This window comes from Microdochium trichocladiopsis, assembly GCF_020744255.1.
Source record: "Microdochium trichocladiopsis strain MPI-CAGE-CH-0230 chromosome Unknown B0I36scaffold_7, whole genome shotgun sequence".
Classification (NCBI taxonomy): Eukaryota; Fungi; Ascomycota; class Sordariomycetes; order Xylariales; family Microdochiaceae; genus Microdochium; species Microdochium trichocladiopsis.
In genome coordinates, this window is record NW_025763550.1 from 301,068 (window position 1) to 328,306 (window position 27,239).

General features: G+C 57.2%; 11 protein-coding genes across 11 annotated transcripts; 6 read left to right on the top strand and 5 right to left on the bottom strand.

The window, feature by feature from the left end:
- Positions 1 to 707: 707 nt before the first annotated feature.
- On the bottom strand, positions 708 to 4,777 carry B0I36DRAFT_326757 (SNF2 family N-terminal domain-containing protein). The gene has a single exon (XM_046154371.1). It carries the CDS (start codon positions 4,676 to 4,678, stop codon positions 932 to 934), a length of 3,747 nt encoding a protein of 1,248 aa, XP_046010053.1. The 5' UTR covers positions 4,679 to 4,777; the 3' UTR covers positions 708 to 931.
- Positions 4,778 to 5,172: 395 nt separating this feature from the next.
- Positions 5,173 to 6,234, bottom strand: B0I36DRAFT_364487 (uncharacterized protein; the record flags this gene model as incomplete). Its single annotated transcript, XM_046158974.1, has 1 exon — positions 5,173 to 6,234. One exon carries the CDS (start codon positions 6,232 to 6,234, stop codon positions 5,173 to 5,175), a length of 1,062 nt encoding a protein of 353 aa, XP_046010054.1.
- Positions 6,235 to 6,964: 730 nt separating this feature from the next.
- Positions 6,965 to 8,099, top strand: B0I36DRAFT_326761 (NADH:ubiquinone oxidoreductase 20.1kD subunit). The gene is made up of 3 exons (XM_046154373.1): positions 6,965 to 7,029; positions 7,095 to 7,574; positions 7,640 to 8,099. Exons 2-3 carry the CDS (start codon positions 7,095 to 7,097, stop codon positions 7,691 to 7,693), a joined length of 534 nt encoding a protein of 177 aa, XP_046010055.1. The 5' UTR covers positions 6,965 to 7,029; the 3' UTR covers positions 7,694 to 8,099.
- A 416-nt stretch (positions 8,100 to 8,515) lies between these two features.
- B0I36DRAFT_432572 (uncharacterized protein) lies at positions 8,516 to 10,595 on the top strand (the record flags this gene model as incomplete). Its single annotated transcript, XM_046162635.1, has 5 exons — positions 8,516 to 8,612; positions 8,682 to 8,880; positions 9,073 to 9,257; positions 9,322 to 9,957; positions 10,024 to 10,595. 5 exons carry the CDS (start codon positions 8,516 to 8,518, stop codon positions 10,593 to 10,595), a joined length of 1,689 nt encoding a protein of 562 aa, XP_046010056.1.
- A 490-nt stretch (positions 10,596 to 11,085) lies between these two features.
- On the bottom strand, positions 11,086 to 13,758 carry B0I36DRAFT_136815 (uncharacterized protein). Its single transcript, XM_046148300.1, has 2 exons — positions 13,236 to 13,758; positions 11,086 to 13,169 (listed from the first exon to the last, which is right to left on the bottom strand). Exons 1-2 carry the CDS (start codon positions 13,630 to 13,632, stop codon positions 11,341 to 11,343), a joined length of 2,226 nt encoding a protein of 741 aa, XP_046010057.1. The 5' UTR covers positions 13,633 to 13,758; the 3' UTR covers positions 11,086 to 11,340.
- A 250-nt stretch (positions 13,759 to 14,008) lies between these two features.
- B0I36DRAFT_432574 (uncharacterized protein) lies at positions 14,009 to 15,301 on the top strand. Its single transcript, XM_046162636.1, has 2 exons — positions 14,009 to 14,690; positions 14,751 to 15,301. Exons 1-2 carry the CDS (start codon positions 14,211 to 14,213, stop codon positions 15,102 to 15,104), a joined length of 834 nt encoding a protein of 277 aa, XP_046010058.1. The 5' UTR covers positions 14,009 to 14,210; the 3' UTR covers positions 15,105 to 15,301.
- A 458-nt stretch (positions 15,302 to 15,759) lies between these two features.
- On the bottom strand, positions 15,760 to 17,099 carry B0I36DRAFT_326767 (major facilitator superfamily domain-containing protein). Its single transcript, XM_046154374.1, has one exon. It carries the CDS (start codon positions 16,952 to 16,954, stop codon positions 16,061 to 16,063), a length of 894 nt encoding a protein of 297 aa, XP_046010059.1. The 5' UTR covers positions 16,955 to 17,099; the 3' UTR covers positions 15,760 to 16,060.
- A 1,335-nt stretch (positions 17,100 to 18,434) lies between these two features.
- On the top strand, positions 18,435 to 19,545 carry B0I36DRAFT_326772 (uncharacterized protein). Its single transcript, XM_046154375.1, has one exon. It carries the CDS (start codon positions 18,448 to 18,450, stop codon positions 19,078 to 19,080), a length of 633 nt encoding a protein of 210 aa, XP_046010060.1. The 5' UTR covers positions 18,435 to 18,447; the 3' UTR covers positions 19,081 to 19,545.
- On the bottom strand, positions 19,546 to 20,293 carry B0I36DRAFT_326773 (uncharacterized protein). Its single transcript, XM_046154376.1, has one exon. The coding sequence runs from the start codon at positions 20,044 to 20,046 to the stop codon at positions 19,642 to 19,644; it is 405 nt and encodes a 134-aa protein (XP_046010061.1). The 5' UTR covers positions 20,047 to 20,293; the 3' UTR covers positions 19,546 to 19,641.
- Positions 20,294 to 21,073: 780 nt separating this feature from the next.
- On the top strand, positions 21,074 to 23,343 carry B0I36DRAFT_326774 (uncharacterized protein). Its single transcript, XM_046154377.1, has 3 exons — positions 21,074 to 21,844; positions 21,990 to 22,673; positions 22,803 to 23,343. The coding sequence occupies exons 1-3, from the start codon at positions 21,147 to 21,149 to the stop codon at positions 23,089 to 23,091; spliced, it is 1,671 nt and encodes a 556-aa protein (XP_046010062.1). The 5' UTR covers positions 21,074 to 21,146; the 3' UTR covers positions 23,092 to 23,343.
- A 1,149-nt stretch (positions 23,344 to 24,492) lies between these two features.
- Positions 24,493 to 25,113, top strand: B0I36DRAFT_326777 (uncharacterized protein). The gene has a single exon (XM_046154378.1). It carries the CDS (start codon positions 24,588 to 24,590, stop codon positions 24,990 to 24,992), a length of 405 nt encoding a protein of 134 aa, XP_046010063.1. The 5' UTR covers positions 24,493 to 24,587; the 3' UTR covers positions 24,993 to 25,113.
- The last annotated feature ends 2,126 nt before the right edge of the window (positions 25,114 to 27,239 follow it).

Genomic DNA, 27,239 nt, shown 5'->3' on the forward strand with positions numbered 1-27,239 from the left:
TGGGCGGGGAGGCGGATGGGTGATGCTTTGGGGAGTCGCTGGCAAAGGGCCAGCCCGGCCTCAGGTTTTTATCTTCTCTCTCTCTCCTCTCCTTCACAGTGTTTCTGTGTGGCGCTTGTCCAGCTTGCCACACGACAACGACAAAAGATGTGCCTGGCGGAAGCTTGGCAGAAAGCTGTCCCGCCCGTTTCCACTCGGGCGGCAAAGCCAAGACGAACAGTCCAGAAGGGCGATTGAATCTGAAGCTTGTCGTCAAGGAAAAGGTCGAAGGACAGAATGCTCCAAACGGAACCCCGCGCGCGGTGCGCTGCAGCAAGGGAGAGGTAATGTTGACGGAGATGGGAGGGTCGTCCTCGAGCAGACTGCAAATGGAAAATCCCTTGCTCTCTCCAAAGTTGTTTCTGCAAAAGACACGCAGTCGTGCTGGTGGAAGTCACAAGACCTGGATATAAATGCTGGTGCCGACGTCGAAAAGGGGTCTCCTCCTGCATGGAAAGTTGGAGAGTGCGGGGAACAAGGTGCGTTGTGGTGCTGCATGAGACAAGAGTGCGGGGGTTTCTCGAACTGCTCATCAGCGATGTGGGCTCTCAAGAAACAATCCATTTCTTCACGGCCAAGCCACGCAGCTTGTCCATTCCTCCAACCTCAATGCTCACGGTTACGGAAACAGCCCCAATACAAACTTCGGCAAACTCCCTAGGGACAAAAGATGTGAACAGCGGCTTCTCGTGGCTCGCTTGGATTATTCAATTAAACAGAAAGGCGCCTCGCTCTTCCATGATATGTAATAGCAGTGGTGATAGTAGGAGGTAGCAGCAATCATACTAGTGCCGCACGGTAGTTACAGCTAGAGTTTCCCATCTCTCTTGCCCGTCGCGCGCTGTGCGTGCTCGCAGGGTATTTGTTATACAGAATTATCAAACGCGGAACATCAACGCTTCCGAGTGTCCTTGCCCTTCTTCTTGCTCTTCTTCTTGTCCCGTGGCAGCTCAAGCGCAGTGCCCTCGAGCATCTTGCTCATCGTGGCCAGGAGGTACTCGTCTATATTCCTAATCGGATGGCCCCATGCGTTGAGCTCCCTTTCCTCCGCAGCGTCCTCGCTGTCGCCCGCGAGCTCAGAGAACAGGCCGAGGTTTGACTTGCCAGGGCCTTGAGCCGCCGTGCCCTCTCCTGGAGCTGGTGTGCCAACCTGGGTGCTCGACGTGCCTGATGCATTCGCTGTGATGGGCTTCTCCTCGAAATCAGCCTCGTCTTCTTGAATCTCTTTCTCGGCTATGCGCGCGGCGTCGACATCTTCGCGGTCTTCAGCCTGTTCCAGGACCCTGTTGACCGTGCGCTGGTCGCTCCGCTCGACGCCACCCAGGACACGGTCCATGGCATCGCCCACCACGTCTTCGTCCGACGTCTGGAGGGAAACGACTTGCCGACCTGGCAACTTGTTCAGATAGTCTGTCGTGAACGAGCCTTCTTGAATCACCACGTCGTCGAGCATCTGCTTCTGACTCGCCTTCCGGAGAATGTTGCCTTCGATCGTGTGCTCGCTGACGAGCCGGTAGATGTGCACGTCTCTGGTCTGTCCGATGCGATGGCATCGATCCTGGCACTGCTTGTCCATGGCCGGGTTCCAGTCTTGATCGTAGAAGATGACCGTGTCGGCTCCGGTCAGATTGATGCCCAATCCACCTGAGCGTGTCGAAAGTATAAACGCCAGAATCCGGTTATCGTTGTTGAATCGATCAGTCAGAATCTGTCGCTGCTCAACCTTGGTCGCGCCATCCAATCTGAGATACTTGTGTCCATGGATGTTGAGGAATTGTTCCAGGATGTCGAGAACCTTGGTCATCTGAGTGAAAATCAGTGCTCGGTGGCCCCCGGCCTGCAGCTTTCGCAGCAGCTTGTCAAGAGCCTGCAGCTTGCCGCAATCATATTGCAGCAGTCTCTTGTCGGGGAATTGGATGCTCAACCGCATGCGGGCCTCGTGCCATGGGTCGATGGGCGCTTCTTTGGGCATGAATGGCGCGTTCCGCACTGGCTTGGACAGCTCGAGATCCATGTCGGAGAAGGCATTGACGCCGCTTGTGCCAAGAACAAATTGATCCAGGTCTCGCGTGACAACTGCCGGTGTGACGCAGGCAAATTTGCTAATGATTGTTCTCATCGCCGCTCCTCGTTCGTCAAGCGTAGGGACCAAGTCATGGAGCGCAGGAGAGTCCTCCTCAAACCAGGCCATGATCTTCCGCGGTATCTTCGGCCGTGGCTTGTGCGGGCGCGATTGAATGCCGATAGTCAGAAAATCAGTCAGGCCTTTGCCATAGACTGGGCGTTCTTGCCGCCTGAAATTACCGGTGTAGACGCACTGCTCCAATTCCTGCAGGCGGCTCTTGCGAGAGTTGCGCTCGACATAAGTGATGCTGGTCTGCACGCGGTTTAGATCAACAGCGCCATCCACCACCCTGCTTTTCTGTTTGTCGTGCAGTAAGCCGAGCGTATTGTGGGCGCTCAGGCGATCGGCATCTTCAAGCGCAGCTGTAGAATGGCTCTCTGATGCTGTGGGAACAAGATTCAGGAACCGCAGATCGACCAGCTGCATCGGATCCGTCCTGAAGCGCCGCCGAATGATCTGTTCATAGCTCTCGTATCCCGAGGCGACTGATTTCGGTTGACGGAACGAGGTCATGATGGGTCGCTCCACGAAGAGGTCAGGGTGATTGCAGACCTTGCGCAGCTGCATCAAACAGTTGATAACGGATATGTAGTTGCCTGATGAGAGCGCGTCCCTCGTATCTGCACGAGCCAAGAAGCCATCATACAACTCTCGCTGACGCCGAGAAAGGCGGCAGAATTCGACATGCTCGTACTTTGCAGGCATCTGCTTCTCGACATCGGCCTTCAGTCGACGCAGTAGGTAGGGCCGTAGGACTTTGTGCAGTTTTGCGATGATCGCACGAGCTTCATCGTCCATCTGCTCCCGGCCGCTTTCCAGAATCTGGGACTCTGGCTTGTGGAACCAGTCTTGAAATTCTGACAGGTCGGCAAAACCGCCAACGCCGTTCTCGGACGGCATCAGGAAGAACAGGAGCGACCAGAGCTCTGTCAGATTGTTCTGTAGGGGTGTTCCCGTAAGCAAGAGACGAGCTTGCGTGTTGAATCCTAGCAGCGTTTGCCACCGCTTCGATTTGAAGTTCTTGATGTTGTGCGCTTCATCAAGAATCATATAGTGCCACTGCCGACGCTTGAACACCTGCTGATCCTGCAGGACGATCTGATACGACGTGATGCATACATTCCACATGTCGTTGTCCTTCCACCCTTGACGTTTGCGTTTTCGTTCTTCAATGCTGCCATAGTATGACAACACCTTGAAACCGGGACACCATTTCTTGAACTCCATCTCCCAATTGAGCATGACGCTGGTGGGCACAATGACGAGATGTGGACCCCACACTTCATGGTGGCAGGCCAGATGTGCTAAGAGAGAGATGGTCTGGATCGTCTTGCCGAGACCCATTTCGTCAGCAAGGATGCCGTTCGTCTTGTTCCTGTACAAGCCCGCGAGCCAATCTAAACCATAATGCTGGTATTCGCGAAGCGTGCCTCGTAACAAAAATGGCACCTCAGTCTTCGGCACGAGAGTCGTTGGCGTTGCAGATCTGCTTTCTTGAGCGACAGGGGCTGCAGGCTTGAGGTCCTCTTCAGCACCAGACGTGGCTACGGGGGATTTGAGGGCCGCTTCAAGTGGTTGTTCGGCTGCAGGTTCTGGCAGATCGTCTGTCGCGCTCTCCATCTCTTTAGAGCAAGCGGTCGCCATTGGGGATCCATCTTCATATTTGGCCGCTTTGTCGACCCTTGAAATGTCGTCGATGGCCTCTTTGATCTCGGACTCCACATCCTCTGGTTGTAGAGGTGCCGGTACAGCAGTTGGGGCATCAGGCTTGTTGCCTTGCTGCGGGTCTTGAGGCGCATCGACAGCCATGTTGTCCGTCTCGGATTTTTCGAATTGAAGCGCGACTCCAGAAGTGTCAGAGCCTCTCTCCCCAATTGTTGGATGTTCGATAACGCCATTTGACTGAATCTCATGCGGTGTGTCTCCATTGACAATTGGCTTCGAATCTCCAGTTGCAGCCGACGCATCTGCCATGTCAACGTCCTCAGCCTCGTCTACAGTGGGCTCTGGTACTTCCTCCTTCAGCTTCTTCAGCTCAGATTTGCCAAACAGCATGCCCAACAGACCGCCTTGATCGTCTTCGTTATCGTCAGACTCATTGTCGTCGTCGTCCACTGGGGAGTCCACATCGGACGCGCTATCCATGTCATCGTCACTCGAGCCGAGATCGTCGTCCATGTCGACCGATTCGTCGCTGGTGTCACCGGCGTCTGCTTGTGTTTGAGGATCCTCGGTGTCTTGATCGGCGAGATCATCGTCCATCTCTACAGATTGGACAGTGGGCAGATCTGGTACGTTGGCGTACTTGGCAAGCAGTTGATCCTGTGTCAACCCCTCATCTGACATGATAGATTTGGTGTCGTCTTCATCCTCATCTGTTGACATGTTGTCGTCATCGTGAAGAGCCGCAGCGGATTTATCGTGCGAAGCTTCTGAGTCAAGATCAGAATCCGAGTCTCCAGAATCATCGTCCGCTTCTCCGTCCACAGCTGGTTCGAGGTCTTCGCCTGACATTTCGAGGTCATCGTCGTCGTCATCATCGTCATCGTCGTCGTCGTCGTCGTCATCCTCCTCGTCCTCGGGGGCTTCCGAATCAGCTTGAGTCCGGTGTGCTTGCAGCCTCATTTCAGACATGTTGACAGCTTCATTGAGCGCGGCCTTCACACGCTTTTGCTCCGCGACTTCCCACTCCTCGAGGCGCCGCCGATTGACTTCGACTCGCACATTCTCCCAGGTCGCAGCCATGACTTTGACCACAGTCCGGTAGCGTGCGAGCCAGGCTGCCGTTGCTTCCGCCTCCATCTGTTCCGCACTCTTTGGCTGGCGTCGCAACCACTCGTCGCGGCAAGCTTCCGCTAGACGCTTTGCTGATGACCGATGCCGTTGTTGCTCCATGACCATGAGCCTTCGGAAGTTTGCCAGCTGCTTGACCAGATGATCCATGTGCGCCCACTGCCGTGGCGGCTCTTCCACGGGCTCCGGCACAAACAGGGCAGAGCGATCCTGGCTCAAGATCCCCCCGGCTCTGTTTCCTCCTCGATGCGTAGTATTATCCTGGCATCCTTCTTGATCTGTTCCTCTGTGTATTGTTGGCCATCGTCGGCTGGGTCGAGCCAGCCACCGGCTGCAATCTCGAGTGCCGGAGCGTTATGTATGTACTCGGCGAAAGTATCAGACACCCGGGGCCGCGGTAGCGTCTGTCCAGGCAACACGTTCGCTTGCAATGGATGGACAAGGGGAATGAAGGTGGGTTTCAGTCGTAGCTTTATCTTGGTCGGCTTTGAACCTGTGTCGTCTTCCTCGTCCGCAGCACCATTATCTCCATCGTGTCGCAAGGCACGCGAGCTGCGTCGCGTGCCTAGATTTCTCTTCGGCGGAGGTGGCGGTGATGAACGTCGGCGACCTGTCGGCTTGGGCGGTGGCCGTACAGGTTGTGTGAAGGATCGCTTAGCTGACGTTGACGTTGGCTTCACCGGCGTGGCTTTTGAGCTGCTTGAAAGACGTCGCTTGCTACCATTCGCCTGCCCATTGACAGGGGTCCGGGCCGTCGCCCTATCTTTGTTACCTCCATTTGCTGAACCGTTGACACTCTGTGGAACATGCCGTGTCTGCCTCCTCTTGCCTGGAGGCTGCATGTCCCGAGGCAACAAGTTGGTGCGCCCAGACTTGCGCCGGCCATTCTCGATGAAAGATGTGGGACCCTCTGCCTCGATCTTCTTCCAGGGTGGTGAGATTGGCTTTTGACGGGGTCGCGGGGGCGGTGTCGAGTCGCGGGTGCGTTGTCGCTTCGCTGGTGGTTCATCACCGTTCAGGTCGAGCCCGTCGGAGCGACTGCCTGGTGATGCATCGGGGTTGCCATTCGTGTAGGGAGGGCCAGAGTCGACGGCATCGAATTCTGACGCGTCGTCAAACTGGTCGTCGAGGTCTGACAGGCTGTCTGAGGAGTCGTCATCGTCCTGGTGACCATTTTGCACGGCAACATCGGTGTGCGGCTCGGGTTGCGCCTCCGAGGGCGGAATGTCGTGGTGAGCTTGCGCGGTGGGATGGGGAGGTGACGCGGTGGCCGTCATAGTGGTCCGGGGTGGTCGGAGAGGGCGAGAGGCGCTTTGCTCGACGAACACGGCATTTGAAGGCCTGAAAAGTACGTCTGCGTGTAGAGAATCAACGGGCGAGCATTGTCATGGAGTCTGACCACGGCCAGGGTGTCGTGGCGGGAGTTACGATGGATTTCGTGGCACGAGCGCAGTTTCCAAGCTGTCTGACGATGACCCAAAAATTTCGCCCCACGAGGTGTATGCCTTGTCCCTTGGTGTCGCGTCTGGGAATCAACCCTGGCGCTGCTCATCGGTGACATTGCTAAGGTGGCCAGCCTCTGATTAGCTAATCAGAGTCACAAGCCTTGGGCGGCCTGGAACTCTATAGTTGCATCCCCGCTTAAGCGTCGCTTCCTGATTGAGCCATGAAATGTGTCTAAGCAGAAGAAGGAGAAGTCTTAAGGATACAGAGGTCGCAGTCAAGTTGCAGAGAGTCAGTATCTGTATCAAGCTGATTCTTGATATTCCATTCTTGAAATTAAATCCGACGAAAGTGCAGGTCAGACTCTAGCTATTGTCCTGGCTTGGTAGTTCTGTTAAAGTACCCGAGTTAAATATGCAACTATCGTAAAGATGCCGGGGCGGATCATGGTGGGGCGGCTTTCAAAAGAACGCCCGCCTATTGGTCCCCTGTGGGCTAAGGCAGCCAAAGTTGTGGCCTAAGAAGCTCAACCTGCAGACAGCTCTCGACGTCGTCACACACGAGCCGCATTTGACGACCACATCCCACCTCGTCGCGATCGAGCATTGACAAGTGTCCACGCCTTCAGGGTTTGTGCCAATTGCCTACAGCCTGCCGTCCCGATGTACTCTTCCCGCTGACCTAGCCTGCACAGATGCTTGCACAGCGACTTGCGAGAGCCTCGGCTCTTCGCGCAGCACCGCGACGACTGCCCATCATCCAAGCCAGAACCTTCCTTCCCGAGTCCCTCAACAGCCGGACTGTCCTCGACGAGAAGTTCCCTGATACGAAGCCTCTGACTGAGGCCGAAGATCCCGGCCAGAACGGCGGCTACCTCAACCCGCCCAACGTCAAGCGCCAATTCCGCGATCCCCACGCCGACTGGTGGGACAAGCAGGAACGTCGCAACTATGGCGAGCCCGTCCACGAGGACCACGACATTCTAGGCATGTTCTCTCCGCACGAGTACACCTGGGTCTCCCCGCGTAAGGGTCTGTTCCAGATCGGCGCCTTCATTGCCGTCTTTACCGGGGTGTGCATGGTGGTCGCACAATTATACCCAGACCGGCCGTCATTCCCTAGAGAATTCGAAGGCGGTCTTGAGCGTGAGCTAGGCGGTGCTGGTGCCGTCCGGGTAAGTGGGAGACATTGCGATGGGGACTCTGTGACCTTGGAAGCCAAGCTGACATGATACTACAGGCGAGATCTCCCGAGGACCCGGAGCCCTTCCAGCCTGAGGAGTCCGATGCATAAATGAGCAACTTTGTACATAGTGTAATATGCTGTCGGGACGTACAGGAACAATCAAGGACTGAATCATTCAATCTACTTTTCATTTGTTGCTGCCAAGACATGCCCAGCCGACGAACATCACGGATGTCAATTGCCACGTTCGAACCTTCATGTGAATGGGAACTCGTAGACATGACTTTGCTTGGAATCCCTGCGTGTACCTAGGTACAGGAGCTTTGAAGAAGCCCATGGGGGGTCGATGCAACTAGTTTCCACCTCAGTCAGTGGCTTCGGAGCCAGCCCTCGCATGCCGGCCAGGGATAAAAGCTGCAGGCGGGATTTGCTGTGAATGACCGCGGGCATGATAGAATCCTGGAGCTTGCGAATGAACAAGCTAGGGCAGTCAATCTCACAGTGCCACAGCTTGCAGAGGGTGCCCATGTCCGAGTGTCTCTGCGACTTGTGTGACGCCCCAAGTCTGGAAAGAGCGAGTGCATCTGGCAGGGTCGGACACAATTGCATGCCCTCCAACCCGGACTGCTCAAGGTTTCTCTTGCACTGCAAGCAACGACCAGTGCAGCAGGCACCAGCTGCTGCCTCCTTGCGCCATCACGCACCTCCCCCACACGACGATAGCGCCATCACCACACGGCACTCTGGGGATGTTCTGACACTACAGCGTGCCTCTTCTTTATGACATGACTGTCACTCATTCAGGATCCTGAACAACAGTCACCACAGCTGTCTTTCCACCCGCAGCTCTGGGCGAAATCGTGTCGTTCCAAATCCATCACAAACGTCCCGCGGCTCCCTTTCTTATCCTCAGCAGGCCACAGCATCACCATGAGATACGAGGACTGGGATATCCTCATCTTCCCACGAGGCAGCAAGACTCCTGTTCGGGAATTCAAGACAGCTTGCCATGTCGTTCCTGACTCAGGTACGTCCACGTCGCTCTACCCGCCGGGTGCAATCATGGTCTAGTGGAGCTGACGATCTTCGTTTGTAGAAAGTGCCTACGCCCATGGTTCGACAGGACTGCCCACTTTGACTTGCTTCATTCCCAGCCTTCCGCCCGGAACTGCATTCTCCGTCTCTCTACACAGCTGGGCAAGTCCGGAGATCAGCCGATTCACAAAGAGTTTTAGCGAGCACCCCGACTCTGCCACATTCGAAGCTCGAGTTCTGATCGATGGCCGACTTGTCGCGTGCGTGATCTGGCGGGCAGTCTGCAGGCAATCCTCTATTGGCACTGACAATTCTGAATAGGGCACGTGCGCTTGGACGGGAAGGGCCTTGGCCTCAACTCTTTGAACATAGTTTTGGTTCGATTATCATATATTGAATCATCCCATGATGTAACATCACTGACACGACTCAGAATTCACCAAAAACGGTAGCTACGAGTTCCTCAAATTCCCATCGTTCCGCAACGAGCTACTTCGTCAAAGCTACTGGAACCCGGCAGATGAGCTTGGCCGGATCCGAATCATCATCAGCGAAGGCTACCCGCGAGACTCGGCGACGGTTCCACTTGAACGTGTCAAGAACGTCATGGCCTTTTCGTTTCAGCATGCGCCACTGGGTAAGCATAGTCACAAATTTCAGGATATGGGGTTGCTGGCGAGGACACTCGCTGATGCCAGTAGATGTCCTTGAGACTGCCGCCATCGCATGGCCGAACCCGACCATGTGGCGCCGCGCAATGATCAGTCCTTCAATTTCCGCCCGCACATTCGGCAAGTTCGAATCATCAGAGAGTCATGCCCACTCACCACGTTATCAACTCAACCCTGCCGGTTCATCTGCTTCTCTCGATCATCACATGAGCATTTCGAACATGCCTCCAGACTACAACTCTCACGATGCAGCCGAACTCTTGAAAACAATGCCGTGCACAGAAGCGCTGCTACACCATGCGACTAATCTTCCAACGAATTCGCAAGGCACTTATAAAGCAAACTTGCAGACCGATGGTGCGGGAGTTCCAGGTTCGATGTCTCGACAGGCAATCATGCCAGCCCAGACCGACCTTGACGACCGTCGGTTCCTTTTCGGACACAAGGCTGTAGCTAAATGGCCAATGGTGCCTGCCGAAATGCAACCGCGTCACGATCTGAACATGAGTAGGCAGCAGCTCCACGGTTCACCCATGTTACGAAGTGAGGAAGAAGGCCTCGAGGATCAGAGTGTGCCAGGTGTACCCACCAACACGCCTACGACTGGAATCGATACGCCTCTCGTGAGACACTTGTTCGTGGACGGGTCAACAGATATGACTGCAGGTTTGTCGTTGTTCTCCAGACGTCCCTTCGTGCCGCATCTTGGATATCCCTGACATGCGCTTGCAGCCGAGGCGCAACGTTTGTACGCACACAAGCAGATTCCTGGGAGACTGGCCGCCACCTTGACGCAGTCTCTACTTAACCAGCCTGTTCCACTACCTGTTGGCCCAATCCAGGCCCAACAGCCTGCGAGCGAAGTTAAGTCTCGTAAGGAGAATCGAGCATCGTCCTCGTCGTCTGCGGGAGGGGGAGCATCGCTTCTGAACCACAACGACATGCGCAGAGTATCACAGTCGGCATTGTCCCATAATTGTCTGGGCAGCGCTGATTCTGCAGCATCGACTTCCTCGCCCAGCTCGAGAGTCACATCGGGAGTCCCTTCTCATGGTTCCAGCCACGAGGATGAAATACAAGTTGTCACTGTAGCCAAGACCCATTCAGTTCTGCAACCTTTGGATGACAAGGTTCTGAACCACTCCGTCACGGGACAGAAGTCTGGTAACAAGTCTGTCACGGACAAAGGCAACAAGCGCATTCGGCAGTTCACTCCTGCAAGTGTCAAAGCAATTGACGAAGAAGACGAGCCACGAAGACCAAGCCCGCATCTACGGGTGACATCCGTCGACAGAGACGCTTGAGGCCGACGGAGCCCTTTGAAGAAACCGCCCATACCGTGGGTCGCCCATACAAACACTAGCTCCGAGCTCGTGTACAGTTTTGAACGGTTGTGCTTGATCCGACATCAATAATGGTTCAGGGAGGAAATACGTATGAGTTACTTGACAGCAGCAAGCATCGTTCTCAGAAACGCAAGATAGCTTTTCACTTGGTACCGCCGCACCACTCATCCGAGCTCGGACTTATGCAACAATGACGCCCCAGTTTCGTCACTTTTCTTCCGATTTATACGTTTTACGGTCGAGTTGAGGCATTGGTACGGCCTGTGCATCATGCTCATACGATAGCGGTGCATTTGCAGCGTTAATTGGTGGTGGGCTGGTTGAGTTGTCACTGGTTCTACTAGAGTAGCCGATCATGATTAGATCAAGCTAATGCAGATTTAATACAATCCACAAGTGACCCAGCTATACAACTAGCTCGGCTACTCTCCGTCATTTCCGCATAGGCTATCTCCTTCCCCCGTTCTATCTACTAGTCATTATGCCCACAGTGATTAGTTCAAGGCGATATTATTCTAGCGCCCAAAGCGCCCAAGAAGGGCAATCACCACTTTGATCGGCATCCAGCGAATGGTATTAGTGGCGAATAAAGTCAATAGTTGCTCAGTGACAGTCATCAAGGTGGCCAACCGCTCTTCATGTAATGATAATTTGGACAGTCCGGGAACAAGACAACTACGCCAAAGCGACGTGGATTAGTTGATCATATCTCCTCGATGCGGCGGCACCAGTCTTCGATGGTGTAGTCATGGAAGCTTTTTCCCTGCTTGTAGAGGCCCCCTTGCTCGTGCCAGACGACGCCCACGTCCGCGGCGGCCCGCTTCGAGTCGGCCTCGATGTCTCTTTGGTGGAGGTCGTCGAGACATGCATCCATCTTGACGTTCCAGGCACTGACCAGCCCAACACAGAGGTCTTTTAGACTCTTGTGTTGCCCGGCATCCCGGTCCTCTGCTGCACCAGGGAACTGCTCGTCGCCGTTATTATCGCCACCGCCGCTCTCAGCAGCCCCAGCATTAACAACCCCGTAGTCGCTGTTGGAGAGTGACTCGTCATCATCCAAACCCCAGCAGTAATGTCCGTCCTCAAATGCGGGATCAATATCCCTGCGGTCATGACCAATGAGCCGCGAGGACAGCGCTTCCTCGACGACGGCCTCGAAATCTGCAATAAAGTCTTGGAACGCCTCGACGAGCATATCATCGTCATCATCGAGAGAGTAGCTCACATCGCTCCCGCCGCCGTCGTCGTCGCGGTCACTTGCGTAGTCGGCCTCGATGTCTGAAGCCACGGGCCCGCACGTATGCCGCAGAGACATTGCCGCAAAGGTCAGGAGGCGGAATGCAGCCTGGTACTGGTCGACACGCAAGATGTCACCGCAGAGCCGGAAGAACTCGATCGTCGTCTGCCCGAGCTCCAGCGGGGTCTCGCCACCGGTAGGCCAGGCGAGCTCTGCGGAGAGGAAGTAAGTCAGCGGTGTGCGGCCGCCGTCCGGGGAGCACAGGCACCTGCGCTGGAGGGCATCGCGCACAGGGCTGGGCACGACGGCCCGGAGGATAGTCAGCCTGTTTTGCCTGATAGTCTGACCGGATTGGCGCGCGATATTGCACAGGAGCCGGTGCGCCAGGGTCTCGCCTGACGAGGACGGCCTCCAGTAGCCGCCCTGCGCCTGATTGTGGTATGTCTTCCAGGGAGCCTCGAGGGTGTCTCGGACCGAGGGGATGTGCCGTAGGTGCCACAGCGCGAGGGCCAGATCCCACGGCTGATACAGCGCCAGGTCCTCCGGTGGCGTGTGGCCCTCTGCGTTGGGGGCTTCCACGTCTCGGAAGCCTGCAGCGAACAGGGTGTCGGCAAAGCCCGCCCTCATGCCGATGGAGTGATACAAGGGCTCTATGAGCTGGTTATACTGCTTCTCCTTCTCCAGGGCACACACCCGGGGTACCTGCACATTTGTAGAGCTCAGTTGCTCTAGCACCTCGTTGGTATGTCGGTCTAGCAGCTGCTCGTCATGCAGTGCCAGTCTCCTGCGCGTGCTTGGCGGCATCTCGCGCCGGGCGACAGCCGCGAGGAGCTGGCGCCGGCGCTTGAGCTCCACCACGTAAACTTGGCGGCACGATGGGCAGGACGAGGCATCTTGATACCTGTACGGCCTGTCAGGAGTCATGATGCAGGCGAGCTCAAACAGCCGGGCCAGGCAGGCTGTAAACGCGCAAGGGTCACGGCGCCAGCGAGCCTGACCACTGCTGACAGCGCACATCTCCAGAGCTGTCTCTGCAAGGGAATTTTGCCACCGGTTGACGTCCTCGACCATCTCTCGCAGCACGACGGGCCCTTGGTCGTTCGGCGAGTCGGCAAGTGCGTCCAGTATCTCGACAAAACAAGACCCCCCGGCATGGAGCGCAAGAAGTAGGTGGCTGTCGAGTATGAATGGCGGCTCTTCGCGGCAAAGATAGTCTGGATCCCTCTTCACAATGGCGCCGGCGACCTTTGGCTGGCCACGAAGAATCGCATCGCTTAGAGGGTCGAGATCGAATGCTGATAGAAGTTTCTGCATGTCAGTCTCAAGACTGCCAGAAACCAGATCGGTCTGGGGCCACGTACCGTCCAGTGCCCATGGGATTGCTTGTAGTTTCCGCAGCACCGGAGGCAAGTCAGCTTCGTCGAGGTAGACATCGGTGAGGTTGGTGTCAGCCCCCCTGAGAGTCAATACCTCGACGACGCCTGCATCAGGCATCGCGGTCATGTCATTCGGCAATGTGGCGTAATAGGCAACCAGCGGAGTCATATAACCCGATGTGAGCCGGACGCTCCCGCACGTAATGATGCTCATGGGGCAAGTCGACCTAACGCTCAGCAGGCAACACTTACTGGTCGAAAAGGTCTGGCAGGTGCAGTGGAACGCCAAAGTAGTGATGAAGCTCGCTGGCAATCTTGTCCGCGGCGGCACGGCCATGTTCCGGATGGTTGAGCTGAGAGATAGACGACGGTGGTCAGGCATCTACCGGCTCGTGGTCTCATACGGAGTATTGTGGACCTTGTCGGCTTACCATTTCCGCAAGTACATGGAGCAGGTTCTCGCCAAACCTGGTGACATCGGTAGGTGACCCCTTGCCCGAGGTAAATATCTTCCTCAGGTGCGCCAATGCGACATCGAACAATATGTCCCGGTCGGTGTCGACTCCATATGTGGGCACAGAATCGCTGGCCCACCACTCAAGCACCCGCACGACGCGGAATGCCGGCGCGTGAACATGTTCCACCACCGCGTGATACGTGAGACCTGGAGCGATGCTGAAGCCCCCGGCCCCCCTTCGTCCGGTGAAGGCAATGTGCAGAGCCGCTTCTACGACGGTGCCAAAGAGCTGAAATCGCGCAGTGGCCCTGCGGTCTGTCCGGTGCTCTTGATTCCAGGCTGTCGAGTATCTGCAGTGTGGATAGTGCTCAGTGGTCCTCTGTGTCGCGAGGGACAGTCGGTGCAAGCCCAACCAAGCCTGCCACGTCTCTGTCTTGCGGTATCCACCGCAGAAGCACCTTGTCTGCCGCCGATAGTAGCGACTGTCATGCTGGGATGGCAACATGCTGTCTGGCGCGCTCTGGTCGTCGACTGGCGACAAGTCGCTTATCGCATCACTGAGCATATCTGGCCTTGCGACAAGGCGCTGCATCGATTGCATGTCCCGTCTAGTTAATGTGAACTCGTCCAGAAAGGCCATCCGCGCCTCTAGCGTCTTCATCAGCGTCCAAGCCTCCAAAGGCACAGCCGCCTGCTGCTGTTGTTGGACGAGTGTCATGGACTCGATGCGGGACGATAGAGAGCCTACGCTCTGGACAATGGTGGATGTCGACTCGTCGATGCGCAAGGACAGGGACGCCGCGTCCATGGCGGCCACAGTCGCCTGCAGTGTGTCCAATCTTCCTAGCATCTCGGCCGTATCCGCACTCATGGCGCTGAGCGACTGGCCGTTTTTTGCAAGCTCTGCCGCGAGCCCTCTTGCCTCATCCTTGACCGATGTCAAGGCAGACGCATGTGCCGTCGACATGTCGCTGGAGCTTCAGGTCAGCTTGCAAGCTCTTACTATAGTTAGGCACACCAGACATCGGCACTGACATGTCCAGGGTCTGCAGCGCCAGCAAGAGGATAGAGTTCACATTGGTGATTCGCTGCTCCATCTCGGCCCTCTTGGCGCCGCGGAAGCCATACTCGAGCTTTCTGTACCCGTCCCGGCACCTGTCGCGAAACCCGGGGTCGGACACCTTGCAGCCGGCATACCTGACGATGAAGTCCTGCAGCGCCTTCAGGTCCGCCTCGCACGACTTGGTACTGTTGGCAATGTTCAGGAGCAGCAGCGAGGTCGTCGTGCTCGCCGAGTTTGCAGCCGCCGTCGGGGCGGCCGTGACGCGTATGCACTGGATGCCCCGGGCGAGGAGGTCGAGGGTGCCGGAGAGCGTCTGGGCCCGCCGCCCGAGTGACTCCAGGTCGTCCGTGTGGCTTCTCACAGTGTCGGCATAGGTTATGATGCCCTTGCAGACCTCGATGCCCAGGGATATCGCGCCCAGCGCGAGACCTGCCATCGCCGCCATCTTGATCCTCGCCGGCGCGGGCACACGGAAACACGCCGCACGTTGGGAGTGGAGACATCACAGAAGTCGATTGTGCAAGCTTCAAGGGACAAAGGAGGGGGTTTGATGTGTCTGGGCAGGCAGGCGACAGTATCCCCACGCAGGATGCCTTGTGGTCAGCCCGCACAGAAAACCCCTGCACATACCGCATATGCCGTATGCAGTCAGCACGGCCAGCCTTGAGCCGTATCCTTCCAGATATCTGAGCAGTGCACTGACTTCGCAAAGAAAGAACGATATGTCTTGACCGGCTACCTCTGTTCCATAGTAAATAACTAATTTATTGTGATCGGGTCGGAGTTTAGAAATTCTCCTTTGGTGAGATAGAAGTACAAACTAAACCAGGATCAATTGGGTCAATGGTAGATAATCCTCCAATCTAGAGCACTCACTGAAATGTTCTGAATCGCAGTGCAATCTTCCGCAAAGGTGTCAAGCAGTTTACAAGCTTGCACAGTAGGACTTGACACGGGATGCATCTTTAGAACTGGAGCACTCACAAAATGACAAGTGCTTCTTTGGTAACAAAAACCCCAACAAAGAAGGTTCTTTTCTAAGTTCTGTTTATTAAGAAGTTGAGATGTTTATGAAAACATGATGCCGCTATGCCTAGCGCGCGCGCTGTTCTATATGTGATTGCTACCCTCCCAAAAACGCCCGAGATGCAGCAGTGCAGCATCTATGCCTGAGATGATGGTCATTAATATAAAATAAAAAGTTATACAAAGAGACGAAAAAGGTTGAGCGGGCCGGCAGGCAGGTCGCCCTCCTCGCACGGCCCATTCATTGGATTGCCCACCACGGCCTCAAGCCATGGCCATCTCGACATTCTTGCCCTTGACGCTCTTCCACTCGATTGTTGCGGAGCCGATGAGCGTCGCGATGGCCATGCCGACAGCGACGTAGAAGGTGGTGGTGAGCGCCGTGTTGTACGCCTCGATGGCGACGACGAGCTGGGTCGGGTCGAGGATGTGCTGGAGGTTGGTGGCGCCGGACATGAGGATGACGCTCGGGTTGACGCCGGGGAGGTGGGCGACGAGTTCCTCTGCGAGGCGGTTGGTGAAGACGGTCTGGCCGACGGCGAGGAAGAGGGCACCGCCGAGGGATTGGAGGAAGACGACGAGGGCGGTGCCGGTGGCGACGTCGGACATGGGCAGCACGGTCTGGACGGCCATGAGAGGCTGCTGGAAACCGAAGCCGGGACCCATGCCGACGATGATCTGGTAGCCGATCCAGGCGCCGGCACCGATACCCGGGGTCCACGTGGTCATGAGGCCGGCGCCGATGGACAGCAGGACGGTGCAGGCGATCATGAAGGGCGCATAGTAGCCAAAGGTGGTGACCAGGGCGCCCGCGAGGATGGAGCCGAGGACGTTGGAGAGGACCATGGGCAGGTTGCGGATGCCCGACTCGACAGCCGAGACGCCCTGGACGGCCTGGAACCAGAGGGGCACGTAGTAGATGAAGGTGAAGAAGGAGGCGCCCATGGAGAAGGCGAAGACGCCGCTGGCCCAGACGGAACGGTTGCGGATGATGCGGATGGGGACCGTGGCGTTGTCGCCAGAGCGGAACTGGACAACGATGAAGCCGGCGATGAGGACACCGGAGAGCACGAAGAGCGCGATGATGCGCCCATCGGACCACGGGTAGGTCACGCCGCCCCACTGGAGGGCGAGGAGCAGGCAGATGATGGCGGGCATGAAGATGGCGTTACCGAGGGGGTCGAACTTGCGGATGGTCGCGAGGAGATCGCCGTCGTGCTTGTCGGTGGGCGCCGTGGTATCACGGTAGAAGATAGCGATGACGGCCAGGGTAACGCCGCCGATGGGGAGGTTGATGTAGAAGCACCAGCGCCAGGTGGCGTGGTCGGTGAAGGCGCCGCCGATGAGGGGGCCGGCGACGCTGGCGATGCCGTACATGCCGCCGAGAAGGCCGGTGTAGAGCGGGCGCTTATGGAGAGGCAGACTGTGTGCGAGGATGATCAGGCCGCCGGAAAAGATGCCGGCGGCGCCGAGGCCGGCAATGGCACGGCCGACAATGAGGGTGACCGAGTTTGGGGCGACGCCGCAGATGAGACTGCCGAGCTCGAAGATGGAGATTGCGGTGATGAAGGTCCATTTGACGCTGAGGAAGGTGTAGAAGCGGCCAAAGAGCAGCTGGAGGGAGGCCTGGGTGAGGAGATAGGCTGAGCCGTACCAACCGACGTCGGCAAGGGAGTTGAAGTCATCCGAGATCTTGGGGATGGCGGTGGTGATGATGGAGTTGTCAAGAGCCATGAGGAAGACGGCGAGACAGAGGGCGAGGACGATGAGGCCGAGTTTGGCGCCGGAAGGGTACTCTGAGCCATCCTCGCGGGTGGCGGTGCGGTCGATAGTGGACGGGTCGCATCCGTGGGCGGAACGAGCCGTGGCTATCTTCTCAAGCACGGCAGGGTCTGATGAAGGACCTGCGTAGGGGGTGGCATGGGTGGCAGCGGTGTTGCTGTTGCTGTCCTTGGAGCCGGGAAGAGAGGTGCTGCTGCCGCTGCGACTGGAGATGCCAGAGAGCGAGGACAGGTCATGCTTGTCGGTGGCAACGGCGAGTGAAGCCTTTGGCTGTGACGGCGACGATTCAGACGCCATGGAGGGCTATGGGGGGAGGGTCTCAGTTGGGAGTCTTGACTTGGATGGCTTGTCCCTTGGAGGGAAGCAGGAGGGTTCGAGAATGAGACAAGGCGATGTGCTGTGCTCTGTGTTTGCTGTTGTTGTTTGCTGTTGCTGGTGTTTGTTGTTTGCTGTGATTATTGATTGTGTGCAGGCACCCAGAGTGTTAAATAAAGGGAGCCTGGCACGAGACCCTCAACCCGGGCAGTACTTAATAGTGGCCGGGTCATAACGAGACAACCTTGGAAGGCCATGGTCTGCGGCTGGACGGGCAGATTCGATGGCCGACAGGGCAAGCGTGTCTGTTGGTTGTTTGTGCTGCTGCGTATTGCCGCATTGGGGGCAGCTGGAACTGGAGGTGCAAAGTGGGTTATCTCCGGCGCCTGAGGCATCTAAGCCGGGTGCCTCGCCAGGCAGCTGCTGTGATTGGCGGATCTGGAGCTCTCCCTGCCCAGGCTGCCACTCCGGCTGACTTGGCCGGACCCTTTTCGTCCCCTTTTCGGCCGCAACTCGTCCATCCCAAGACCCAGGACCCTTTTCCTCATGCACCCATGGCACCATCTTGTCGCATCCATCGTGGCATCGTGCCTGCCCCGGCCGGCGTCTCTGCTCGCTCGGCGCAACGGAGACCCCCAGAGCGACCATCACATCCTGCAAACGGCGAACGGCAAACTGCAACCATCAAACACCCCCAGCCCCCATCCTCCAGTGCTGTGACTGCCCATTCCCCATTCTTCAATTGCCCACCTCCCACCTCTCATGACTCAGGAGCGGGCAGTCGTCGTTCCCTCTCGGCTGCTTTTTTTTTTTTGAGTGGGACTCAGCTGGTGCAATGGGCCGGGATATCAATCACGCCGCCTCCGCGGGGCCCGGGTCCAAGCTCTCGGAGCCTTAACGTGCAGGTGGGCCTCCCCTTCTTTGTCATCCTCGACCACCAACAATTCCTCCGACCCCGTGCACACACACACAAAAGCTGCCTGACGATATCACCCTGTTGCCTCGTTTGGAACCTGACGCATGGTGTCAGTCTGCCGTCATGGGAGCCTTCCATCCATCCGCTGGTGGAGTGTCTGACTCCGACCGTGCACAGCTGCTCTGCTCAGCGACGAGTGGACAGCCACGGCTACATTAGCCGGGCTTGCACAAACACACGTGGCCCAAGGCCATGTGTCAGGCCGGTCTAGACCTCCAACGTCCTCTTCGGGGTCGACCCGAGAATGTGTGCGTGCTGACCAGGCTGCCCGCTGACATAAGGGTGGTCCGACTAGACCCGGCACGAGATGATGCACCTGGCCGGAGACAATGCGATACCGCACCCTTTTTGTCGCCGAGAGGTCAGGTAGCACCCACTTCGGGGATTGGCTGCCCTTGCTATCTCCGGCCCCTGCTGGATGGAGCGCAGGCTGGCACACACCCCCAGCACTTGCACGACATTTCCCGAGTCGTCAACGTAGTGGCCCAGTCACACCAGCTGAAATCAGGGTGCCTGCTTATTCCGAGAGGTGATGCCCGGAGGAAGAAGATGTAAAGGAAAAAGAAGCCCCATAAAACAGAACAAGCCTTTCGATCTCATGGGGCTTAACTTGGCTGTAGCACGTAAATAGATAAGAACATAATCAATTTCTCATCGTCTGCCTGCCCGCAGAAATCAACAGTTCTGTACATGTCCGTGCCGTTCTTTAGTGCCTTGGGACTGCGCCTTTGACCAGAGCTTCCCTCATCAATGCGATCCCAATACGCGCGTATCAGCGAAACTGGCTCACCCACCCCCCAAATCGAACCTCCGTGCGGCCTGGAGATGCGCCAGCATCACGACATGCCTCACACTTTTGTGACAATACCACCAACACCGCAAAGCGGTGAATGCACACCGGTCGAGGGTGTTGCTCAGCGTAGCCTGCGACCAGAGGAAGACTCAGCTGCTCCAGCTCCATACTCGATCGCTGCCAGGATATTATGCGGGGTCCGGACGTCCCGCAGTCAGCCCGGGCGTAATCAGATAATCCGTATTTACGTACCCAGGGCCCTGGGGTAGTAGACAAGGCCGCCAGAGCGTTAAATCCATGCACAGCTCCGACGTGGAACAGGCACAGAGATAGCAAACCCGGCACCATCGTGCAACATTTGCAACGCAAGTTGAGGCAATCCATCGCCCGTGACCTCGATTCACTCCGCAAGGAGGATGCTGTGGGCCATTTATTGATGATGAGCCAACGCGACCCAGCGTCTTCTAAGTGTTGCCTGTACTAATGCACAGGAATTCCTGCGCTACATGACACACATCCCCAAGATCCAACATCTAGAACTCCGGTACTTCCGTGGCGGCGGCCTGGCTCGCAATCCTAGACAACGGCTGTTGATATACAGTCGAGCATCGCCTCAACCGTGTCAGAGAAGCGGCGGCGGTAGTGGTGGTGGTGCAGCATTCCGCAGCGTCAGTTCGTTCGGCCGTAATGTAATAAGCATGAAGTGGGTCATCCTTTGGTGAACGGCGACCGAGGAAGGCATGAGCCCGAGCAAGCCAATCACAAGCAGGAGCCCCAAGCCGGTGGCTCGTGGAGTGCGGGACCGGGAGTTCTACCCGGCCTGAACCCACCGCGCGGATCCCGAGAGAAAGAAACCGCGACAAGTGAAATGTCTGTCTTTGTCTGTCGATCCGTATGCCTGCGGTGGCAGACATTGCAAGACAGCATTTGAATGCAGCTTTTCGCGACCTCAAAGGTCGCGAGCCTGGGGCCCGGCCCATGCGACAACCCTCGAGAGCGATCTTGAGAGCCGGCTTGGGCCACACTCGCACTTCTTGAGGTGCCATCCCTGATGATGCCGCCGGTAACTCGCTTGTTGATTGGCTATTACGGGTAGTATTACAGCACGATAGGGAATGCGGGGCTGCACTTTGGTTGGTAGAATTGTTGCTCGGCTGTCATCAGTGTCAGCAATTTTCCAACAGCCAAGACCCCTTGTTGTCGACCGGCGACCTTGAACAGGACAGAGGACCACTTTCGTCTTACATCCACAACATGGGGATGCTTATCTGTGCTGATGGCGCGTCCGCGGGGGTGCCGCCTGTGGCTATGCGCGCTCAGGTCGTTCTTTCCACGTCCGAAGTCTGTCTCGCCCGAGGATTGTATACTTCCTCATTTGCTTTGAAAGTCAGACAATAGCATCTGCGCTGTCCGACGACGACGACGACGACGACGACGACGACGACAACAACGCGTCCGATTAACTGCTCGCAATCTGCAAGGTCATGGCCCGCCGCTCGAGCACCGGTGCCATTGTGGCATTGATAGCCGTGCTCCTCGGCCTCTGGTGGGCACGATCAACACAATCATCTTCGACAAGCTCCTCACCCACCGCCAAAGACCTGATCCGCGGCAAAAACAACACAGTCCTCTTTCTGACTACAGAAACACACGGCCTCTGCAATGTGCACGTGGCCACCGCCTTTGCCCTGGCACAGAGGCACCCAGGAACGTCTGTCAACTACGCCTCGTTCCCGGCCCTGGCCAAGCGGATCGCGCGCACGTCGGCCCTCGCAGCAGCAAGCCGGACAGATCCGCAGATCGAGGACAACGGCTCGCCGCTGATCACGTTCCACGCCCTCTCAGGGGCCTCATACCGGGACGTCGTCACGAACTCCACAGCCTACAGTGGCATGAGCCTGATCCACGGCCCGGGCCTCGCAGGCGCCGAAGGGCTTTGCCGGGTCATGGACATTGGCATAAACGGGTGGCAGGTCGATGACCACATCGCGCAGTATCACTCTGCTCGCGCCATCATGGACGCAGTGGATCCGTCGATCGTGGTCGTGGACGTCTTACTAGGCCCAGCGTACGCGGCGGTGCGCGACGCCCGCCGCGCCTACGCTGTGCTCTCGCCCAACACCATAACTGGGCACACCCCGGCCGTGCAGCCGCTCCATACAATGCTTTGGAAGTATTCGCTGTGAGTCTGCCCGTCTCTGTCTCTGTATCATGTATTCATCGGGGCACCAGGCACCATTCCCGAGACCATTGCCCGCCCTGTTGATCTAGATCCGCTCCTCAGCCAGGAACACGGACTAACTCGAGGCAAATCAATAAACAAAAAGAATCGCGTCCGGCATCCCGTACCCCATGAAGACCCCGAAACAACTACTCATCAACCTCATCTACACCTACAAGATGATTCGCTGCGCAATCGCCAAAGCAAGCCAAGACGCACAGAAACTCTCCGTCCTGCAGGCCGCCGGGCTCCAGAGCATTGTGGACGTCACTGCCATGTACGACCCGGCCGCACCGTTCATCACGCAGACCCTGCCGGGCGCACACGTCGACCTCCTAGTGGTCCCGGACAACTTCGTCATGGTCGGACCTGTCAATCTCGCGGGCGTCGAGGAGCTGCTTCTGGTCAACGACGGGGCGGCCACGCTGCCGCCGCTGCTCGAGTGGGTGCGCCGCGGGCCGACCATGCTGATCAACATGGGCTCCATGTACGAGTTCCGGGAGCCGGAGCTGCGGGTCATGGCGGCTGCGATCGACGTCGTGCTGCGCGAGGTGCCCGGAGTGCAAGTCCTGTGGAAGGCCAAGCTCGCCAAGGATGTCGTTGGGCCAGAGTCGAGGTACTTCCGCGATGACGAGGGCCTGCTGGCCAGCTTGTGCCAGGAAGGACAGCAGAACGGCCGGGTCAAGGTTGAGAAGTGGCTCGAGGTGGAGCCACCAACGCTCGTGCTCGAGGAGAATGTCGTGGCATATGTGCATCATGGCGGGGCGGGCGCATTCAACGACGCCCTCGGGTGAGTGTTCACGTCTTTTTTTGTTTTATTCCCCCCCCCCCCCCCTTCCCACTGTCTGCTAGTCGTCGCGCGCATGAGTCCGATGCGATACAGTCAGACTAACTAATCTCATTCTTTAATGCTCTTCAGGGCTGGTATCCCGCATGTCGTCCTCCCGATGTGGGCGGACCTGTACGACTATGCAACACTGGTCGAGTACCTTGATATCGGGCTCTGGGGGTGCCCGGAAACCAGCCCAGTCTGGGAGGTCGAGTGTCTTTCATCCGCGTTCGTCGAAGTGCTCTCGGGGAGGGGTAATGAGACCAGCTCGCGTGGTTCGATCAGGCGGGCTAACGCCGCCAGGTTTGGGGAGCAGGCGAAGAAGCAGGTCGGGAGGGATGTTGCGGCGCAAGAGATTGCGCGTTTGGCGTCTTTGTAAGGGAGAATCTGGTGCAGTGAGGGATGATTGCGCGATGTTACGGACATGGTTTGTTGTATAACTTCGGAGCAAAAAGTATCAACAATGGGGCATATACGGGGAACCTAGACAAGAAAAGAGTGCTAGTATAGCTACGCAGATTCTCTCAGGGTGGCCTGAGACCTCGCAGCGAATAGGTACAACATAATTAGCATCCGAGTGGCTGTATTCGAACCAAATCCGCGCGATGCTAGCAAGGCCACCGATAATCCAGTCTCATCACACTATACAACCCTCAAAGAATTGGATCGTCCCAGGGGCGACAAACAGCATTGCCCGAGGCCCAGATTACACTCCATAGTAGCAGCCTTTTCTATTTCGATATCAAGGGATACTTATTGAAACAGTGCATGAATTCTGTGGATCTCGTCACTGGCCGCAAAACGCGGTCCACAGTACAAGGGCCGGCACTTCCGCCCTGGTCCCTGCCGCCCGCGCCCGTCGTATACATCCGAATGTCGTTGTGATCGGCTGCTCCACAACCCCGTTTACTAGCGGCCCGCCGCCGGGCTGAGTCACCGGCCGAGTCCTATTTGCAGGGTCATCCACCTCCACAACACTAGTTGAACTCTGAGCATTGGCACGCGTTGGTTGAAGCCCAAATTCTCGAATTGAATGTTATAGAGCTGCTGGGACTTGATAACTCGGATATCTGTGCCTGTCCTTCGGATACGCTGGAGTCGGCGTTCTCAAAGCAAGCACACAAATCAATAAGTACACGTTTCACCGGGCTGCAGTGGCTGGCCTTCTTCTTTTCCGACAATGAGCCAACACGACTATCGCATGGATCCAGACCAGCGGAACTGGCCGCCTGTTCGGGTGCTGGTTACGGGTTTCGGGGTAAGGTTGACAAGTCCTCGCTGATCACGATCAGCTATACAAACCCCCACACACACATGCCCCCGCCACCCGTTCGTCCATCACTCCGCGCACAACCCGCACCTGCATTCACGCGCCCTATCACTCCGTGTCTTATACCTACCTTAGAAAGCTAACTTAGTGCCAACTCATACTACACCAACTGACCCTTTCTTCTCCTCCCGCAGCCCTTTCTCAACATCACCACCAACCCCTCCTACGAACTCACCAAGCTCCTCGCGCTGCCCAAGAGCCCCTCGCCCCCGCAAGTCCGGAGCAAGCGGCCCATCGAGGTTATCGCGCACCCGCACGCCCTCAAGGCCACGTACCGTTCCCTGCTGCAGGCCGCGCCCCGCTTGCTCGAGGAGCACCGGCACCCGGACGTGGTGCTGCACATCGGGCTCGCCGCGGACCGGCGGTATTTCGCCATCGAGCGGGGCGCTGCGCGGGACGGGTATAACCAAGTTCCGGACGAGGATGGGCAGTGTCTGGGCAAGGAGGAGGGGAAGAGGATCTGGGGGAGGGGCAGTGCCGAGAGGTTGACGAGCGGGTTGGTGAATGAGTTTACGTATGGGCTTTGGCGGAGGAAGTTGTTGGAGATGCAACAGGCTCGAAGGGGCAGTAGTGGTGGTACCGTGGTGAAAGGGGCGGGGCCGAAGACGAAGAAGGACAAGGGCAAGAACAAGAACCAAGCCGCGTCCTCCTCGTCGGTGAGAAAGAAAGGTACCGGCGGAAGTGGCGGAGGGAACGCTGCCGTGGACGACGGACTGCTCACGGATATCAGGCTCTCGGACGACGTCGGGCAGTACGTCTGCGGCCTGCTGTACCACGCCTCGCTGGCGGCTATGCAGGACCTCAGGACCATGTACCGGGACAAGGGGTCGCACGGCGCCAGGGGCGTCGTCTTCTTGCATGTGCCCCCGCTCGAGGGCGAGGAGGAGCTCGCGCGGGGACTCGAGGTCGTGCTGGCGCTCATCTCGGCGCTGGTCGAGTCGATTACGTGAATATAGGGAAATTGCCCGGGCACAGCGCTCGGGCTACGCGGGGGCTGCTGTACGGCAGACACTGTTCACTTCGAATCTCTGTAAGCTGTTGAACGAGTTTCTAGCCAATGGAAGACACTAGATCCACACGGGACGTTCTGCTGGAGACTGCACAATAGTTGTCGAAAGTGCGTTAATGCTCAATATTTGTATCGACACAGACTCTTACACGGAACTTTCTTTTGTGTAGTCAAAAACGCCATCCTTTGAGGTCATGTCCACAACAATCCATACCGGATGCCGCTGGCACATCTGTTCTTGTCGCTCGGCTTCCGCAGCTCTGGCCGATGGACGTGTCACTTGCTGGCTTCGATGTTTGGTGCAAAATATTGTATAGCATCAATCACCAGTCGCAGTCAGCAAGTGCAGGGAAGCCCTGTACAAACCCCATACCGCCAATCTGGTCCGGAAGACACGGCACCATCAGCCGAGAAAGAGTCCACCGACGCCGAGCACCGACAGCCAGGCTACCGGACTTGCCGTCCAGATGCCGCAGATACAATCCCGGCCGGCGAGATATGAGATGTGTGGGCGGCATGCTTTGTTCCTGGCGGTTGGTCGGTCACGTCCCGGGGCGACGAGCGAGACTTGCCACTACCTCCTTACCTACCTAGGTACTTACGTAGGTATGCCTGAACCACACGAGCCTATTCTGAAACTCCTCGGTGCGGTTGTGGATACGAGGAGACAGAGCCCGCGCCCGACGACAAGCCGCTGCCAAGCCTAGCAGTGCCTAACCCAACGGCTGTCGGTGTGACTGCTTGAACTCTATGCCTTTATTAATGGGAGACCCTGCAGGTCGGCAGGCTATGCTCGGTAGGAGGACCTGCTTGGGATACTTCGCGGCCGGTCGCCCGACCAGATTAACGTTGTGCCGAAAACGTGGGACGGAGCTACGCCGATGAGAAAGAGTTGGCCCTTGCCCACATGGGCAATGGCGTTTCGCAGCATAGTAATAATGCTGGGCTGTAGTATGCGACGTGGCATTTGAATCGATAGTAATATGGCAGAGGTAAGAGCAACCCACAACGACGACGATTGAATTATCAGAAGCGGCTCAACAGGATAAATCGGGACCAAATTTCGTGTTGCAATCACGGTGACCTCACCTACCACGCAAGCGCACGTCACCCCGCATGTGTCAGGTCGCCGATATCATGGTTGTCGACTCATCGGAGGCAATTTCGGAGCCGGCCGTAGGTTGTCGGCCGGCAAGGGAGGGCCCACTTGGCATGGAAGATAAGTTGTCGGAACGACCCCCGACGGCCTGCAAGATGGGCTCGAGGCGAGCGGAACGCATCCCGACGCTACCGATTGTCCAATGTCGATGGGCTGGTGATCTGGGAATCAGAGGACTGGTCGGCCCTCGCAGGCTGACTGTGGGCAGTGAGCGGTGCAACGAGGCGAGTCCCCAGCATCGTGGCCGTTGTGCTGGTCGGACGAGCTCGTGCTGGTTCGCCATCGCTGTTGCTGTTTCTGCTTCTATTAAACGCTCCGGTCCGGTTTGTAGAGCCTGGGTAAGAGACGACCTTGACCTCTCCCGTCGACGCCTGTTTGTTCCAGACGCCACGAGGAACCGCCTGTGCAGCCCTGGTGAAGTCCCAAAGTTGAGAGGGCAAGGACCCACAGCCGACAGCCGCGAGCCGGGCAGCCTTATATAACGGGGCGGCGGACCAGCCCCACCCAGCAGCGGCATCGGCAGCCGTGGGTAAGGGTTGCAGGCCGGGCGGAGCCCATTGTCCGGACCTACGCAACGATCTTTGGTCGTTCGTCGACATGGCCAATTGTCTACACCATGAGTGGCCCATTGTCTTGCAATGCCTAAGGAATGTACCATCCTAACCCGAGGATCGATATTGGACCCTCGCCTTGAAACTCTTGTAGTCTAAAGCCGACAACCTCCAATCTTGGCGCCCGGTAGTCGGAGTTGGCAAGCAGGAGCAGCAGCATATGTAGCCTTCGAGGGTGGTGCAGATGATCTGGTGGCCAGACAAGACAACAGAATAGATGTCTTCCACAGCATACGTCACGGCAGGCGCAAGTCCCAGAGAAGTGTCAGCCGCGAGCTGCCACCGAGATGTCCGGTCAAAACAAGGAAGGACCCAGCGTTTGCTGGATCCACACCGACAGCCAGACCCGGCCGGCTGGCGCCTGCTTCCTCGAGTCATCCATCGAGCCAGACCGCCACCACTTGCATGTCCTCTCAAT